Source organism: Cyprinodon tularosa, unplaced genomic scaffold (assembly GCF_016077235.1).
Source record: "Cyprinodon tularosa strain WSP-4 unplaced genomic scaffold, ASM1607723v1 ctg61, whole genome shotgun sequence".
Taxonomy (NCBI): Eukaryota; Metazoa; Chordata; class Actinopteri; order Cyprinodontiformes; family Cyprinodontidae; genus Cyprinodon; species Cyprinodon tularosa.
In genome coordinates this window covers 327,229-347,456 of record NW_024039352.1, presented here as the reverse complement: position 1 = coordinate 347,456, position 20,228 = coordinate 327,229, and the positions used below count along the sequence as shown (strand labels likewise).

Below are 20,228 nucleotides of genomic sequence, written 5' to 3'. Positions count from 1 at the left end.
TAATGCAAGTTATGTTATTTTTTTATTATGAAATTTAAGGAGGAAACAAGTGATCAGATTTGAACGGAAACAAATTGGACATAAGATTTTTAAACTATATCGTCCTACCCTAATTAGCTGTCCATTTTATTTCTTAATGAAAAGATGCAGCTTTCGTTTAAATCTATAAGGAACCTTCTTTTGTGGGATGTTAAAAGAGTAATGGATTTAAGGCGTGTATATTTATCTAAGAAATCTGCTCAATATCAGCCAAAAAATGTGTGTTTGAATATATTGACCCGCTTCTAAAATCTATATCAGAAAGCTGTTCTGATTCAAAGTTTATGTAAATCTTTGTGGTTCAGTATTGTTCTCTGTTTGAGAAACATCACTTGATCAAGCCTTTTACACTATCAAAGAAGTGATATATATATATGAGTAATAGTGATATCATATTGGGTCAATATTCTTATTGGTAAATATTCAAAGCTGCAAAATTAGTTACGTGCAGGAACTTGAAAAAAAGATTTAAAAATGTTTGCAGAGGCATTCTTTTCGGTGGTTTTTGTGGTTTACTCCCTGTTTTCTGACTGTTAACTCTGGTGTCTCTTGTTATGATCCAATATGACATTCTCTATTAAAAATTATTTGCAAAGGGATGCTTTAGAACAGGGGTCACCAACCTTTTTAAGGCTGAGGGCCACTTCAAGGGTACCGAGTCATAGTGAACACTGACCCATGCACAGCAAGGGTTAGGGTTCACCTAAACTTCATTATACATTACAAAAATTTTTATGGTTTCCTTTAAGTTCTAATTGTATTTTAGACATTGTCATTTTGAAAGGATCTATAAATTATTAAAAAAGGAGAAAAACAGAATAGAAGAAAATTTCAAACTTTGCTCTTTTCTTAGAAGTCTGAGGGCACCCCATGTGGTCCAGGAGGGGCCCATGGTGCCCATGGGCACCACGTTGGTGACCCCCGGCACCAACGTGAATCTTCAGTCAAGATTCTAAACTTTAGAATCTTGACTGAAACTCCACGATTATTACCATTATAAAATAAGTACTGCAGGTTTACCACTTTGTTTCCACATGAACTCTTAAGGCAGAACACCAAAGCCGCTGTTATGGAAGACAAGGAGACTGTGTACCAGAGAGACAGAAGGAAAAAGAAGCAGCATCAGGAGAATGACAAAACGACTTCAGCCCTGAGGAGAGGCCCCTCACAGAGAAACCATTGTTCAACACACGCCATCTCAGACTGCAGACACGTGCAAATAGCCTCGGCTTTTTATTTTGTGCTGAATTTTATGGCAATTAAAGAAAAGGGAAAAAAAAGTAGAGCTCCTCTCTGCAGCCAAAAATGATTTTCACACCCAGAAAAGAAGAGAGAAGACCCAAACATACACGCATCGCCCACATGGGCGCGCCCTGGAGTGGTGCGCCTTTAATAAGTGAACCCAGCATCAAACATCCAGTGGGTGACGGAGTATTGCACCCCGGCATTACAGCTTCCCACATCGCAGCCGTCTGACTGCATCATGTAGAGGCTGAGTGACGCTGCGGCGGAGGGTCCACTAAAACAGAACACACATGGAGGCAAACAGAACAAGAACAGATCACAACCTAACAGTGTCCTGTGAACGGGGGGGGGGGGGGTTCTCCATCATTCATAAACCTGTCATATTTCTTCTAATCATGTTATTTTCTGACCTTTAATTAATGATTCTGTCCAACTACAAAACACCAAAGCCCTTTATTCTGGGTAATTTCTAATTTCACACAAACATCAGTATTTAACATCGTTCTACTGGACGCCTCCATCTGATCAGCCTTTCACCTTTAATCCTGTAGCTGATTCTACATACATGAGGATAAGAGTAAAAACTTTCAATCAGGTGAAAAAGGAGAAACAACAAGCTGAAGATCTGCATCATATGAAAAGACAGACTTTAGGATAGAAAAAAACTGATTAAAAAAAAAAGAAATTTGCTCAGAAATTTTTCAAGCGTAAAGCTGCTTGTTGTTAAACGGTTGGAGCTCAGTTGTCCAGTGGGATGGCTGGAAGCTGGGTGTGTCAGGAAGCTGAGGCTGCTCTATCTTTCCTGTAATAAAAGGAAGAAAACGCTACCATTGCATTTAACATATCAAGGTTGGCATTAAACCTGGTTGAAAAAAAAAAAGGGGTGACAACTGGACACTGCCATTAGTTAATTTCTAAAATAAATGCTGCTAACTTTCCAACAATAACCTTTTGTAATTAAAACAAAATTGAACAAGCAGAAAGAAACAACAAATGAATGGCTAATGGCCTCCGGTTAACAACAAAACTCAAAGCAAGCGCTTGCATGCTAGTTCCTGACCTAATATTCAAATGCATTAAATAAAGATGCAAAAAGAACAGCAATCACTTTCAGGCCCCGTCCACACGAAGTCAAAACGAACACGAAACGCTAATATTTTCCAAAACGTTTGCCGTAAAGACGGAGACGTAAAATAAATGTGAGCGTCCACACGAATGCATGAAAACGCTGCAAAATGTATGCCAGGCCTGTAAGTGGCGCTGTGGTGCCAAAGCAAAAATAAGCGACGAAATGTTGGGCATGCAGACTAATATTTATACATGGTTGCCCTGCGGGTCCATTTTCGTGGTTACGTCAAATTGAGGTGCTGAACTATGTCGTCTATATTGCTCTGTTCTTCCTGGAGATATTCCAGAAGAAGAAGATTCTGTTGTAAGCCCGACAGCAGGGTGAGTAGCATGAGCAGCAACGGCGCCATTGTTGTTGTGATACTGTGTCGCGCATGCGTGTTTAGAGGCGACACTATGACGCATGCGTGTAAAAAAAATATGCGGTTAGAGCGTAAAGATGGAAACGCGAAAACGGCGTTTCGAAATCTTCCCACTCTGAAGGCTGAATAAAAAAAAGATCGTTTACAGACCCCTGAAACGCCGGCTTCGTGTGGATGAGAGGCTGGTTTGGTGAAAAATTTGTGCGTTTAGGCCAGGGTTCGTCTTCGTGTGGACGGGGCCTCAGGTTCTCTGAATTGCTTTGCAGGTGGTAATTATTTCATTTTTTTTTTCCAAGGTTTGAACATCAGAATATGATCTTTTCATGAAGGCACACAAAACAAAAGGTTTGTATGTGCTGGCTGTTGAATTGGGACACTGTGGGCACTTATATGGTTTATCGTTATTGCGATACATTTCTAGTCATTAAGCAACTTTGATTCATCATCTAAACCAGGGGTCTTCAACGTTTTCCAGGCCAAGGACCCCCAAACTGATGGCGAGATGGAGCGGGGACCCCCTAATTATATATATATTGTATGAAATTGTGTTATATCAAACTTGTCCTAAACTCACTCTATTACATATAGAGTAATGTAAAGAAAATAATTTCTCCCTGGGATTATTAAAGTATTTCTGAATCCTCAATTGGGACAGGTGTTGTGAATGAAACGGTGCCCAGCTTGAAAGAGCTCCTGTGTGTCACTGAATGTGTGCATTGATGACTAAAAGGCATCTTCTGCTTCATTTATCTGTTTACTACAGTGTGATTAATTCATGTTAATGTGGATTTAAAGAAATTTGTGTTAGTGGAAAAAAAAATGCAGGTGGAATAAAAAAAAAAAAAAAAAAAGGCTAATCAACCAACCCCCATGCAGTACCCCCTGTTGAAGACCTCTACTCTAAACAATAATTAAGAATTGTTAATCCAAAAAAACAAGAAAAAGTGGGAGAATTGTGAATTTTATTTTTGATATTTTTTCTCTTTTTTCACATTTTTTCCCTTCATTCATGCACTGATTAAATTAAATATGATTAAATGCAGACACTACATGATGCTTAATGATATAAATCAAACTTCGTTATGTAAGATGAGTCCAAGAGAAGCACATTTAAAATGGATACATTTTTCTATTTTGGGGGGATGGGGGGGTGGGGGTCAAGTGGCAAAGGACCACAGGTGGAATTCAAACTCGGATCGGCTGCGAAGGCCTCTGTACATGGGTCGCGTGCGCTAACCACTGTGCCACTTAAGCACGGGCAACAAATGTATATTTTTTTTTTAAGAGCAGTGTTTGGGATTGTGGGGCTAGGGTTGCTGTGGCACGTATGCACAACTGTATATGTTTATGTAACTCTTTGTGGTTCAGTATTGTTCTCTGTCTGAAAAACATCACTTGATCAAGCCTTTTCTTCCACAGTATGAAAGAAGTAATATATCTCATCTGCCTGGCTGTGATTCCTGGACGGGGCTGCCTGTACAGCTGGTTTACAGTTGCCTTTTTTTTCTCTGTTTCTTTTTCTATGTCTGCTTCTGTCTCCTTGAACCTCAGTCGGCCTCAGCAGATGGCCGCTCACACTGAGCCTGATTCTGCTGGAGGTTTTCTCCTGTTAAAAGGGAGTTTTCCTCTCCACTGTCGCTAAAAGCATGCTTAGGGTGAGGGATTGCCTTCGAGTCAATGAGTTAATGGAATCAGCTGGTTTCCCTTGGATAGAAAACTTTGAACCAATCTGACTGGATGATCTGGTTGAATTGTAGACTGTAAAAAGTCCCTTGAGAAAACGTGTCATCTATACACATTTTATAGACGTGAATTGAGACCATCGTCTTCTTCTGTCGTTTTGAATTTGTTGTTATTTTGACACTGACAGCTCAGATTTAAACGTCCGTCTTAGGAACTGTAATAATTTTACCAACATTTTCTCTGTAAAGTTTCATATTCCTCCATTACTGCCTGTAAGTAGACCTAATATATTACAGTTATGCGTTACTCTTGTAACGCGTTATCTACAACATTGATAGCAATCAATTCTAAGGCAATGTAAGCATAAAAGAGACATTAATAAAGGAAACAAAAAATTAACAGGGAGGGAGCAGCACTGAGTGTGCCTCATTTCACCTTAACGCACGGCTGCTGAACGCATTGATGAATGTACGAACATATGCACCTATCGCATTATGCCGTTACAGAAAAAGAAATGCATCAGCCGGCCAACGTTACAGCCCACCTTTACTCCTTAGCATCCACTAATTTTACATGACCTATGACCTTTTGGCTGAGGTGCTCCAGCTTTTTAAAATTGGTCAAGGTTGACACTGGAAAATAGTTTGGTGAAGAAATTTCCCAACTGGCCTAATTGCACAGTTGGCAATCGAAATCACACTGGAATAATGGAGCAAAGCCTCTTAAGCAGAATTACTTTTTACTAAAATAATCTATAAAATGAAGCAGATGAGAGGATTTAGGAAACAGGAACCAAAAAATAAATATAAAAAGCACTTCTTCTAGCTCATCTCTAAAAGCTCAGTGGACTGGTTCCAGATTAGTTATTGTTATTACTTTGCTTCTCTGACTCAAAAGACTCCAATCCAAAGTCCATGTATTCCTCCAAAATTCCTGCACAACCACAACCTCAGCTCTGTGCCGTCACCTGGCAAGGTAGCCATCTCCTAGTGCCAGAACTGAGCTGAGGAATCCGTCAGATTTGAGTAAAAAGAAGAGCCACGTCAAGCACTTGGCAGGAAGAGTTGTATCTGGCAGAATGCGTTACGAACGCTCGCCAGGATGAACACATGCTGAACAGAACTTAACATGTCAAAGCCCGACATTCGCTAGTCACCTCCAACAAAATAATATGAGACACAACAGTATGAGGAAACAAAGGAATTAGGTTTGTAACATCAAAGTTCAGCAAATCTGAAAAACAAAATGCAGGAGCAGATTTAAGTCTCACCAATAGGTCAACTAATGAGTTAAAGGAGCGACTTTGGATTTCTGCAGCAGATAAACAAGTCTAATAAAAACTTAAAACTAGAAATATAATCCTGCAACGGATTTTTATGGCTGGACAACTCTAATGAAGCTAATCAGAACCTCTTTTATGTGATGAAGTAAAAAAAAGAGATTGAAACCACAAATATCTGTATTTAAACAGGTTTGAATTTAAATACACGGGTTATATTCAGTTTTACATCCTGACTAATAAAAAGTTAAACATAAAAAAAAAAAATTGTAGAACTGATTGTGTCTCTTTTAGACATGGCCAATCATCTAACCTTGATGCTACGATCTGAAGGACTTGGTTTTATTTGTAATTCATTCCCCCTCATCTGGTTTTTAACAGTACCTGATCAAAAAGCCTTAAAGTTACTGACCTTGTTGAATATTTTAAGTTTTAATGTGAAATACTTTCATGTTTCACATCAAAGTTAATGCTGTATGAAGCAATCCCTAAAATCTTTTATTTATTCAAAAATCAAATGGTATGTTCTTTGCTTAAAAATGTGCATATGTTACAGGTTAAGAGACACAACCTAAACTGCTCACTCATGATGACAGGGTTTATACAGGAATGATGAACTCTAATTTAATGCTTTTTAATGCTCTTAGAAATCATTTTATTGCCATCAGCAAGTACCCATGACATTCATATATACACGGCAAAATCCTTGGTCATCTTTTGGCTTCAGCCATGTCCAGAATTCCTTGTTTTCCAGCCACATTTCTTGAAATTAGCATTTTCCCATTCTCTAGCTTTTTCTCCGCCTCCAGCTTCTTTTCCGAAAACACGGCTTTATGATAAACCAGAAGCAGTTCCACACATATATATCGCAATATATCTGATGAAATTGTTTTTATAAACTTTTTTTTTTTAAATAACGGATTTTAAATGCCATGATAATCACATTTAATTAATTGTAATGCCAATTAAGGAGTTAATTTAAAAAAAAAATTATAATTTAATGAACCCACGGAAACCCTGGATGTAACGCTATCAGATTTGCTGAACCATGACCGTGATATCTTGCAGACTCAACATTGTTGAGTCTGCAAGATAGCCACCAAAGTTCTCATGACCATCCGCCGAAGTTCTCGCGAGTTGTCAAATAGGCTCCTCGTTTGGTGGGAAACTGCTGTGGATCCCTAGGAAACCCAGACCCACGGTGCAGAAGCATACCAGCAAAACCGGTTTGCGACCAGACCCAAGCGACATTTGATGTGTGCGGTTGCAGAAGTATACTCTGCCCTTAAGGCCTCCATACATGGGTCGTGTGTGCTAACCACTGTGCCAAAACGCTGTAATTTTTAATCATAAAAAAGAGGAACTGGGATTTTTATATATCAAAGATCTCATCTGTTTGATAACTGCTGGGAGAATTTACAAAGGTTCTGTCATCTCTTTCTCTAGATATGGGGTCTTCAATGTTTTCCAGGCCAAGGACCTCCAAACTGATGGTGAGATGGAGCGGGGACCCCCTAATTATATATATTGTATGAAATTGTGTTATATCAATCTGGTCCTATAGTCACTCCAATACAGATGGAATAATGTAACGAAAGTAATTCCTCTCTGGGATTATTAAAGTATTTCTGATTCTGATTCCTGGTTGATGGGACAGGTGTTGTTAATGAAATTGTGCCCAGCTTGAAAGAGCTCCTGTATGTCGCTGAATAAGTGCATTGCATTAGTGGAAAACATTGCAGGGGGGAATATAAAAAAAAAAAAAAAAAAAGTCTAATCAACCAAAACTTTCATGACCCCCATGCAGTAATGTGTGGACCCCCTAGGGTCGCGGACCCCCTGTTGAAGACCTCTGCTCTAGATGCATGGGTTGCTGCATAAAGCAATAACTGTATGAAACCAGGAGAGGAATAAATCCATCAGATTAAAACCAGAAATACAGGATGCACCCACACTTCATTTTTTTAATAAAAAGTTGTAAAAACAAACTGATATTTTGGATTGTTTTAGACAGAGGAAATCAGATCATGTTTGTCCACACGGTATCCAGATATTCTGATATGGTCCATATAAAGCTTGTAGTTTATAGATATAACTGGATAAATACGGTGAAATGTTTTTTCTCATTGCCTTCTTTTACAGAATATTTACATTTTTCCAGGGCTAAAAATGTAGAATCAACAAATATTAACCAAATTTACATAGGTTTGAATTGTACAAAAACTTCTTACTTCAGTCTGACAGGCACCTGTAGAGAAATAATACAGCTTTTTTTTTTTTTTTACTTTGCTTTGTTTATTTTTTAAGACTGTAGGCAGCTTTACATCCCTAAAGGTGCAATTAGACCGTGTGCATTATCCGTAGTAATTTCTGCAAGGAAAACGGAGAGTTCACCACTCTGCACTTCAGATGCAGTGCTCCAACTTCAGACCGCATCATCAAATAAGAGGAGCTTCAGTACTCCACCCATGTGTAAAAACTAAAAATAGACTGAGTGGTTAGAGCTACCTTAATGCAGGTTTGTCCAGTTAAAATGATTTGTAAAAATGAAAACAGATAAAATAAAAATTATGTGCTTTTTGTTTTTCTTAGCTCATCCATAGGTCTGCTATCCCCCCCATTAAGCTTTTAATTTAATAAAAATTATCTAGCCCACTTTTTCAGTAGTACTTCATGTGCGCAGGTAAAACTATTGTTTGTGCTGATTTGCTTTTTAAGTTAGAATTTTTTTTTTTTTTTTTTTGGCCGATGACATCCCCATCCCAGCAGACACTAGGGCTGCGCTGGTTTCAGAATATTAAGTTATTGGATAACATCATTCCTGTGCTGGCAATGAATATAACAGTGGGAATGTTTACCTTATTTAGTGGCTGGAATGATTGTTTCACAATTTTTATTAGTTTATTCGCCTCCCAGATTCTTCAGTTTGGAGCTGCCATTACCCTTTGTAACCCCTTAGCATTTCAATTTCCTGTCAGAATTTCACAATAAAAGTACAGGGGACAGTTAACATTACAGACTGCTGCTTGTTGTTCTCTATTAATAACTTTAGAATCAGATTGGGAGTACCATGAATTTTTGGAAAGAGCCCAGGAGCACTGAAATGATAAAAAAAAAAGAAAGAGTCCACTTTGGTTCATCCAGAGCTGAGTCTGGATGACAGTCCAATTCGGCGGGACTTGTTTGTAAATCCAGTCATGCCGAAAGCACTGATGCTGGGCAGTGGGCAGTGACAGAACAGGGTCTGTGCTGGAGGTAAGGTAAGGCAGGATGATGAACAGTCCTTCTAGGGCTAAATTAAAACCGTTTATTTTTTAAGCCACCTACAAGCCACTTCAGAGCATTCCTTAATGTATTCTTTGTCAACATTATTTTCTCTGTATCCCATTTTAAATAAAAAAAAAACTTAACTACAACCAGTCCCTGATTAGTTCAACTTCAGCGTCACCGCTCTGCTCTCCAAGCGATCCGCCGTTTGTCAATACCTCAGTTTTATCAAGCAGCAAGAGGTTAGAACAGAGCAGTGAACCCTTTCAGCACGTGGGATTCACCAATGGCTGCTTCACCACCCTTCCCGGTGTAGTTTGGATAAAGATACAGTGGAATCTGCTTATAGTGGTCACGGATATAGTAATCAACCGCTTTTAAAGATCAAAAGGCTTGGGACAGAATTATTTCTAATTCTAATTCTGTTTAAATAATTTGTTTATAGTAATCAAGAAATCCACTTATAGTGTTCATTTTTGACCATTTTATTAATGTAAACATGCACAAAAATTAATTTAGAATTACGTGTACATCTCATCTTTCACCCAAGGATTCGTGAACGGCAGCCAAATGATTAAACAAATGCAACTATCTTTTTTTTAAAGGTAAATAAAGTGGGCCCACATGGAAATCCAAGCTGTAACATTAATGAGGCCTCAAACACCATGGGAGCGATCAAAGCAGCAGAAGTGCATCCAAAACCGGCATACTGCTGTGAATTCACCTACAGGAGGATTTTGCTGTGCAGAACTTGTTTACAAAAATCTAATCATCATCAGAAGATTTAACCATTTAGTTAAATCAAGCGGCTAAACTCTGAATTTAAAACTGAGGTGTTTGTTAAATCCCTACAAACATGCATCTCACACAACCAAAGAAAATTGGCTCACAGCAGTTTAATGTGTCTGGTGTAAATTTTCTCCCATCAGTGAAAGATCAGAGACTGCCATCTCTTTTGTCACTCATTTGGTTTTCCAACATAACAGAACTAAAACTACATACTTATAGGGGACAGCTAAATGATGGAGTTTAATATCAGAGGTAAACAAACAAACAGCTGCAAAGACAGCTCCTCTATTAAACTTTCTTCACAAACAAAACTAGCACCACATCTAGCACAGTTTTCCTTATTATACAAGTATACCTGCTTGTTTTTTTTCTTTTCTTTTTTTTTTTTCTAAACGGTTGCACAAAAATAAATCCCTCCTTGTATTTAATTAAAACTCATCTACATCGACTGTGTCTCTGCTACGTCTTAACCTTAAAGGTATGGTGGTATAAGTGGTCCTCCTAATTGTCAATCATTCTGGTGAGTCTGACATAGTGGAAAAATTGCAAATCTTCTTTTGGAAACTAAGCTTATATTAGCGACGCAAACAACATTTAAACAGAGCGTTGACGAGGAGAAATGGGATTGTGCGCACCCTCGCACCCGTTTTATAGGCTTCCCCTCTCGGGAGCGGGTACGGGTTGTGCATGTTCTTTTTTTTTTTTAAGTGGAAAGGGCGGGCCTTTTCAAACATTTATGAAAATCCTCCCCTACACCTTTAAGTTTGATAATATAGGATTGATTAATGTAGGTCTGGGTCAGTTAAAATACTTGATACAAAGAGTTCATCTTTAGTTTTGAACATTTTTCGTGTTTTTTAAACACGTGTTTTGAAAAATTTTACCTTGACAATTCTGATATCCCTCTCTCTCCTACGACAGGATCGAAGCACTACCAAATGTTCTTAATTAATTGATGTTATCTAAAGGCTTTAAGAGCAGCAAGCGGAAACTTTGCTGAAAAGTTGGCAACAGTGCAGAAAACACTGAATTGTTTAGGACTAATTTTGTGAAAGAAGTTTTACTAAGCTCTACAGATCAGCAGACTCAAACAGGATTCAGGGAAACAAAAAGACCACAGACTGCTTCCACCATCTAACTGTTATTTACTTAGCAAGGTGAAGTAAATCTGAAAAGGGAAATCCATATGGAGAAAAGCCAATTAAGTAAAACTTACAGTGAAATCATTTATTACCCAAGCCGACAATGTGCTGCATTATTGCTCATAAACGGCCATCGAAAAATGACATGTTAATGAAGGGAAACAGATAGCTGGCAACAACTCAGGCTTCTGCTGTGACTTGACCCTTTCAAAGCAATTATCCCTGCAATTAAAATTCTAGAAGGAATCCACGTTCTGATTCTGCTCCGTAAACACATCAAATATGATAAGCTTTATTAAAGCAGGTCTGAGAGTTAAATAACTAAAAAATCTGGAGGACTAAATGATTCAGATCTATCTGAATGGATCTATTCAGGAATAACAGACTGAACTCATATGATGCGGTGTGTCTGCTTGCTGTTCACCTGAGGCTACAACTATAGATCCAGATAAACCAGATGTTAGATTGAACCTTTTGTTTTACTGATCATTTCGGCTGTGTTCTACAGATCTTCTCAATTTAATCCAATTAGTTGGGTTTAGTAAATCTATTAAAGCCTATTAAATACACATTTTTGTCCAGTTTTTGATCCCAGAAATAAGTTATTTTTAAGGATATTAGAACAAAAGAAAAGTTTCCAGTTTTTAACAGTTGGAGAATGTTCACCTGCATTGCAGAAAGGATCACACATTTGCCACCTCTTAAAACAAGATTTTTTTACACAAACATGTTTGAAAAAAAATAGTCAGGGCTACTTGAACTTCAGCCTACTTAAAATCCTCACACTTAGAGGATTATTAGATTACAGCAAATGTCCATGCGAAGAAATTTGTATTGCTTAGAATAAACAGAAAAAAAATTCATAAAAAGAAACAGATCTCAGAACAATATGTAGCACAGATTACGCAGTGGGGGCCACCCACTCGACTCGGGTAAGAGATGCACATTTTTCTCATTCCATTCTCCAACACGTTAACATCTGTCCCAGGTCGAAGCTCTGTTGAGCGCAGTTAGTCACGCCTACAGCAAGCCACTTGAGAATCCGTGTCTGCAGGCTACATCTTTCCTTACAAGCCCTGGCTTCTCCCTCCCTGCAGGACACAGAGCTGCAGGCAGAGGTGCAACACGCAGCTTCCAGCCTCTCCTCATTTATCACCTCCTCAGGAATAAAAAAAAAAAGGGCAGACTTTCACTTCTTACGTTCCTAAGCTATATATGTGTTCCTGAACAGCTAAAACAGTGGAAACCTAAACGCAATATCGGATTATTTAAACATCAGATCAGAGGAAGAGGATAATTTTGTAATTTTTTATGTATCTAAGGATTTATTTTCTGCAAAGTAATACAGCTTTGCAACTTTTAAGGGCAGATTAGACTTCGGCAACCGCACACATCCAATATTTCTTGGTTCTGGTCGCGAACCAGTTTTGCTGGTATGCTTCTGCACCGTGGGTCTGGAATTTCTAGGGTAGCACAGCAGTTTCCCGCCAAAGCACAAGGGGGAGACTATTCGAGAACTCGCGAGAACTTCGGCGCATGGTCGCGAGAACTTCGCCGGCGCCTGCTGGAGTGTTTATCTTCCAAAACAACAACGAACAAACAAAAAACATTGATATTGAAAACAGCCCTCCACCACTGATCAACAGCTGGAAGCCAACTGGCTATATGAGTAATTGGCTCAACTAAATCGGTTAATAATACTGTCATATGCCTGGATTGACTGAGACATCACACCAACAAATATCCCACGGAGAAAAGAAATGTGATTTTATGTGACAGTCAAGCTCCTCCCAACAGACGACATGCATGCAATCCAAGAAAAATGTGACTCAGTGTTTTTGCATCTTAAGGCCACCAGAAGTGAACTCAATTGAGCTTTAAAACAGAATAAGAGAGCCTTCATTGTGCTTTAATGGCAGCACTGTTCATACTCACCATTTCTTTGTGCATTCCACCATCAGCTCCTGATATGAAGCCACAAACTGGAACTTAGAGGCATGCTTCCCCACCCGCTGCAGTCTCTTCCACACTGAGGCCATGTTCCTCTAGGAGCTGGTAGTTTTTCTATGGTTATCCAGCCTTGGATTTAATCCTTATTATGGGGAGGGGGGGGGGGGGTTCTTTAAAAAGAAATCAAGCTGATCTTTATGACAGCCAAAGCTGGATTGACATATTGAAGAAAGAAGAGTTAAGATCCAGCGGGGAAGATTTATTTGCAAACTGCTGAATGAATCCCAGTGTTAAGACATGTTGTCTCTGTAGAACTCCAGCACTGATTTAAAACTTGGGAGATTTCTGAGAGGGAAAGTGCTCCATAAAACCAAACTGCATGATGAATAATCCATCAGGTATGAATAGCCCCATCAGATGATCTTCCTACAACAAAAAGAAAGGGAATATTCAGTCATCAAATCTAAAATAAGGCTTTAAAGCTGAGGGTTTGTAGTGTAATCTGGATTATTTCTACATCTATAAGAAAGCCATTATATTCTTGTTACAATACAGGTGCTGGTCATAAAATTAGAATATCATGAAAAAGTAGATTGATTTCAGTAATTCCATTTAAAAAGTGAAACTTGTATATTATATTCATACATTACATACAAACTCATATATTTCAGATGTTTATTTTGTTTAATTTTGATGATTACAAATGACAACAAATGAAAATCTCAAATTCATCATATCAGAAAATTAGAATATTGTGAAAAGGTTCAAAATTGATGGCCCCTGGTGCCACACTCTAATCAGCTAATTAACTCAAACCACCTGCAAAAGCCTTTAAATGGTCTTTCAGTCTAGTTCTATAGGCTACACAATCATGGGGAAGACTGCTGACTTGACAGTTGTCCAAAAGACGACCATCGACACCTTGCACAAGGAGGGCAAGACACAAAAGGTCATCGCTAAAGAGGCTGGCTGTTCACAGAGCTCAGTGTCCAAGCACATTAATAGAGAGGCGAAGGGAAGGAAAAGATGTGGTCGAAAAAAGTGTACAAGCAAGAGAGATAACCGCACCCTGGAGAGGATTGTGAAACAAAACCCCTTCAAAAATGTGGGGGAGATTCACAAAGAGTGGACTGCAGCTGGAGTGAGTGCTTCAAGAACCACCACACACAGACGTATGAAAGACATGGGTTTCTGCTGTCGCATTCCTTGTGTCAAGCCACTCTTGAACCACAGACAGCGTCAGAAGCGTCTTGCCTGGGCTAAAGAGAAACAGGACTGGACTGCTGGTGAGTGGTCCAAAGTCATGTTCTCTGATGAAAGTAAATTTTGCATTTCCTTTGGAAATCAAGGTCCCAGAGTCTGGAGGAAAAGAAGAGAGGCACTTCATCCACGTTGCTTGAAGTCCAGTGTAAAGTTTCCACAGTCAGTGATGGTTTGGGGTGCCATGTCATCTGCTGGTGTTGGTCCATTGTGTTTTCTGAGGTCCAGGGTCAACGCAGCCACATACCAGGAAGTTTTAGAGCACTTCATGCTTCCTGCAGCTGACCAACTTTTTGGAGATGCAGATTTCATTTTCCAACAGGACTTGGCACCTGCACACAGTGCCAAAGCTACCAGTACCTGGTTGAAGGACCATGGTATCCCTGTTCTTAATTGGCCAGCAAACTCTCCTGACCTTAACCCCATAGAAAATCTATGGGGTATTGTGAAGAAGAAGATGCAATACACCAGACCCAACAATTCAGAAGAGCTAAAAGCCACTATTAGAGCAACCTGGGCTATCATAACACCTGAGCAGTGCCACAGACTGATCGACTCCATGCCACGCCGCATTGCTGCAGTAATACAGGCCAAAGGAGGCCCAACTAAATACTGAGTGCTGTACATGCTCATACTTTTCATGTTCATACTTTTCAGTTGGCCAACATTTCTATAAATCCTTTGTTTTTATTGGTCTTCAGTAATATTCTAATTTTCTGATATGATGAATTTGAGATTTTCATTTGTTGTCATTTGTAATCATCAAAATTAAACAAAATAAACATCTGAAATATATGAGTTTGTATGTAATGTATGAATATAATATACAAGTTTCACTTTTTAAATGGAATTACTGAAATCAATCTACTTTTTCATGATATTCTAATTTTATGACCAGCACCTGTAAACTAATTTATCGACATTTCTTGTGTAAGAACGTGACGTTAGATCTCCTGCTGAGGGGCATTGAACCCAACTTTGAATGCTAAAATATGTATTTATGTGCAATCCCAATAATAGAGACGCAATGAGATCACTGTAAAACCACTCCAATTATCAATCCAGTGAGCGCCTCTACCCGAAAACTGGGATTCCTGTAAAGCTTTGTGGAAACACATCATTTTTAATGGAATGTTTATGAATCCAGGGAATAGTCTGAGCCGCTGCATTCCGCTAAGCAGGACCATTTGAGGCACTCAGAAAACACTCACCTTGCAATGATATCCGAAGCCTTTATTTCTCCCATGTAAAGCCAGGCTTAACGGCAGCGATGGAGGCTGTCTGCTACAAACCAGCAGCCCAAGCACAACAGCCGTCGCTAATTATCTTAACGGCAACACAAGCCATAGTTTTAGCTAGCCGCGCTAGCAGCGACGGCTAGCCATCACAACACGGCACGAGCTTTTTTTTCCTCCTAACGGTTGAGACGTTTTTACTCCGCCGGGGGTCAGCTCCGTGTCTCAGGGCGGGGGGAGAAAAGACATTTGTCCGCGTATATTCCGCAGCTGAGCTGTGAGAAAGTATTCCGTTTCCTTAGAGGGGTTTCCACCGATAACTAGTGCCCAACACTTCCAGATAGTTTGACTGACCTGCTTCCCTGGCAGCTGGTAAAGATGGAATTTCGCGCAGCAGCTGATTAGATGGTTTTCAAAAATAAAATCACTTCCGGAAATGTTATAAATAAACACATTTATAATAACAAGACAAACTTTTAATATACATATATTATATTGTATCATTTACTATTAGGAAAGGATTTAAATTCATACTTCTTTTTTTTTGTTTCAGTAACTTCAGAACTAAAAGTGTATTTTATTTTTAAAGAGACTTCCAACTACTTCCGGTGGAATTTTCTTCCCAAATGGCTTGACTGCCATCTCTATGAATTTGCTGCCACATTATTCCATCTATTAAAGAATGATGATTTTGTTCATTAAAGGGAAGAAATAAAAACACTATATAAGTTAACCTCTTGTGACAAAGTAATCCCACCCTAAATGTGATAATATATTGTGTTACTATTGGCACTACTATTAAGGAATGTTTGAAAAAAGCCCTTTCTTTTCATCACTTTAAATTAATTTTGACCTACCCCTCTATGCAGTAGGATACTATTTTGATTTATGCCATACAGAAAGTATTTCTTAGAGACTAAGAGACTTAGAGTTTATTTTGTCATTTTGTACACACGTGTAAACAAAAAGAAATTTCGTTAAGTACAGCTCTCTAGACTATTTAATTTTTTTAAGTGCAGATAGGCAGCAGTTATAAAAACATTATGATAAAAAAGTGATGTAAAAATGTGACTGTATAGTTACAGTTCCAACATTTCTGTTTTTTTGTTTTGTTTTGAGATTTTGACCAGGTCTCACTAGAACAGGGGTCTTCAATGTTTTCCAGGCCAAGGACCCCCAAACTGATGGCGAGATGGAGCAGGGACCCGCTAAAAATATATTTATTGTATAAAATTGTGTTCTATCAAACTGGTCCTATAGTCACTCTATTACATATAGAGTAATGCAACGAAAGTAATTTCACCCTGGGATTATTAAAGTATTTCTGATTGTGATTCCTGGTTGATGGGACAGGTGTTGTGAATGAAACGGTGCCCAGCTTGAAAGAGCTCCTGTGTCGCTTAATGTGTGCATTGAAGACAGAAAGACATCTTCTGCTTCCATTTATCTGTTTACTACAGTCGGTTGAATTCTTGTTAATGTGGAGTTAAAGACATTTCAATTAGTGCAAAAAATTGCAGGGGTGGAATATAAAAAAAGCCTAATCAACCAAAACTTTCATGACCCCCATGCAGTACCTCCATAGAACCCCTAGGGGTAGCGGACCCCCTGTTGAATACCTTCGCTCTAGAACCTACTCTATATGTATCTAATCTGCATAAAACCATACTGAGTAAAACATTTTTAAAAAGCCACGGTTAAGGCTTGATTCTGTTCAGTTTATTTATTTAGCATAAATTCACAACACATATCATCTCAAGGTAGTTCTGTGACAATTCAGTCAGATCGTACAGTCAGATTGGTCAAACGTTTCTAAGGATAGACATGCATGGAGTGACTAACTTTGTAGGACATGCTACTCCCAGATGAGCATTTGGCCACAGCAGATATTTGCTTGCACTTTGTTGATGACACCGAGCATGCATGCAGGGAGAGTGGAGGGGAAAAACTGCCTTTTAAGAAGAAGGAACCGACTGGGAGTTCATGGAGAGAGAAGCAGACATACAAAACACACAGAAGCACTTATTTCCAAATGTTAGAGAAGGTGATGGTAATATAGCTCCATAGGTTTATCTGTCTAGGAAAGATACAGTTAATTGTGCAATTACTAATGTGTAGTTAATATCTTATATATATATATATATATATATATATATATATATATATATATATATATATATATATATATATATATATATATATATATATATATATATATATATATATATATAAAGTGAATTTCTCGACTGTGAGATCAATAAAGTCTATCTTATCTTATCTTATTCAGACGAGCTCTGAGCAAGTTTTCATGTGTTGAAGGGTTGAAAGAGAGCACATAAAATTAGTCACATAATGAGTATGCTATGTTAAGGAGAGAAACAGGATTAACCACAAAAAAAGCCAAAAAAAGGCAATAATGATTTATAAATTTTATAAAAAGTTGATGATGGCTGCAGCCCCAGCTGATATTTCTTTCCAGTTACTTGCATGGATGAGCGAATACTTTGGGCAGATGTAGATTTGTATTGAAGAGTGCTTTGATGAAAATATCTGTTGGTTTCTATGTGAAACAATTTCTTTTAAGAAGTAATTTGTTTGTGTTAACTATTTACTTAGTGTCTGCAAGGTAAACCATAACATTTAGTTCAGACAGAATACCTGATCTAAGCATAATAAGTGAAGATGAGCCCTCCGTTTCCTGATTCTGTCTCATTAGCGGGTATCAATTTATAATCCTCCATGCTGGAAGGCTTTGTCTGCCACATTGGGAGGAAAGGAAGCACTCTCCATCCATCACAAATCAATACTCCTTCCTGTCTCTCCAAAAACACACACACACACACACACACAGAACTTCCCTCATCCACTCTCAGTAACCACAGCCTTGTAAATGGAGAGAAAAAAAAGCATGATTCATGATAGAGTGCAGGGAAATAAAATATGAGTCAGATTAATTTAATTTCAAAAGATGATGCAGACACAATAACAGGAAGTTGATTCTGTATCTTTTCCTATTTTGCTTGAGGTCATAAGCATCATGTGGGATGTTGGATTTCTGTTTTTCTTCATTATTTTAATGCTGCCTAAATCTCAGACAGCTGGAGATAGGCACCAGCACACCTCACGACCCCGCTTGGGATTAAGCTTGTAAGAAAACGGATGGATGGATGGATGGATGGATGGATGGATGGATGGATGGATGGATGGATGGATGGATGGATGGATGGATGGATGGATGGATGGATGGATGGATGGATGGATGGATGGATGGATGGATGGATGGATGGATGAAATATTCTGTTAAATTTAATGAACAGATATGATTTTTGGTGAATAATAAAATTGAACATCTCAATATTTATCACCGCCATTAAAATGGTCAAATGTTTCCATAGGTTCTAGAGGTGAAGCTTCATGCTAAGAGCTGTTTAAGGCTTTTAGGAAGATGTGGTTAAAAAAGGACTCAGAAGAACTAGAAATCGGCCTAATAGGCATTGATGCTGTGTGTGATAATTTCTTTAGGAACAAACTGTACTATTAATGATGTGTCCTGATTTTGCACTGTATTTTATCTGACAGCTTTTTATTCTCACAGCAAAATTGTGAATTTTAAGATGTATTTTGGATTAGCCTAATATTGAGGTCAGATTAACAGATTAACGCTGATATGCTAGAATGTTTTAATATGATTCCTAGATTTTTAAGAATAGGAAGCATAACCATCATATCTATAAGAAGGTACATGTTGTTGTTTGTGAGCTTTGGGGTGTTTGTGGTATAATTCTCTGGACAAAAAAAGCTGCATTTCAGATCTGCCTTAGTTCACACATGACTTTGCAAACAATTAAGCAGTTTAGGGTCAGGGCGGATTTGACAGCAGGGGGCCTGCTGGTCCTGCTGCTCTGCATTGCCAGTTTACATTTCAGCCTGGGAGATTACAGGGAGACTCCCTCTATGCATCAAGGAATGCTTTGATGTGACAAATGACCCGGTGCTAAATGACGCTTTGTGTGTCTGCCCACATCTCAGCTAAGGTCTAATTTCCAAAGTCAAACCGGGGGCTGGAGGGCCTGCTGATGTGGGTCCTCTAAGGAAATGAAGAAGCATTTATGGGGAAAATAGAAAAGAAGATGAGACAGATAAGCTCAGTAAATGTATTATCTTCAATTTTGAATTTCAAAATCTCTTTATTGGCACGAAAATGAGGCTGTTACGCACTAATGGTGTCATTTCCTTCATTTTCACTGCAACAATTTGCTCCGTGAACATTTTGTTCTATGTCTAAGAAGCTAGAACAATGAAAAACTTGAATCGGAGAGAGCGCGGCGCTCCAAGCACAGTTAATGATTACCGGACTCTCTGTTTTTAAATCAGGTCAGATCTTCTATTTATGAACTAATCTTGTGAAACGTTGGCAGTATTTTTTGGTTTTAGTCAACGTTAAGAGATGCTGCGTCACTGTTTTTACAGTTACATTACAAAGACAAGCCTCTATGTGTTTTAGATGAATTAATGTGATGGACCAACCCAAGGTACTTTGTGATTGTAAAGTGAAAGAAAAAGGATCAATGGCTTCCCACGGTTTGTAGGGAGAAGATACTAAAAAGTGTGGCCTGCATGTTTATTAGCCAATCCAGAATAAAAACCTTTGTAGAAACACGTTTTGTTTTAAGTCTTTTGGGGTATAAATCATTATTTTTTTGTGGAATAGCTTAAGTTAAATCAGATCGTGCTTAAAACGTCTGTGATATAAACGTTTTAACTGTGGTTTATCCAGCAGCACCAGTAGGGTCCAAATCATGACACCGCCATCATCATGCTTCCCTTTGGGAACAGTGCGTTCAGGATG

At 38.5% G+C, this 20,228-nt stretch overlaps 1 protein-coding gene across 3 annotated transcripts in view; it reads right to left on the bottom strand.

Annotated features, from left to right (window-relative positions):
* ehbp1 (EH domain binding protein 1) overlaps window positions 1-15,762 on the bottom strand; it is a 186,223-nt gene extending 170,461 nt beyond the window's left edge. For all 3 annotated transcript variants that reach the window (XM_038307428.1, XM_038307430.1, XM_038307429.1), the window contains exons 1-2: window positions 15,356-15,762; window positions 12,870-13,310 (exon numbers count right to left, since the gene is read on the bottom strand). In XM_038307428.1, the coding sequence (XP_038163356.1) occupies window positions 12,870-12,973 (104 nt within the window). In that variant the 5' untranslated portion in view covers window positions 12,974-13,310; window positions 15,356-15,762. The remainder of the gene's footprint in view (window positions 1-12,869; window positions 13,311-15,355) is intronic.
* Window positions 15,763-20,228: the final 4,466 nt, after the last annotated feature.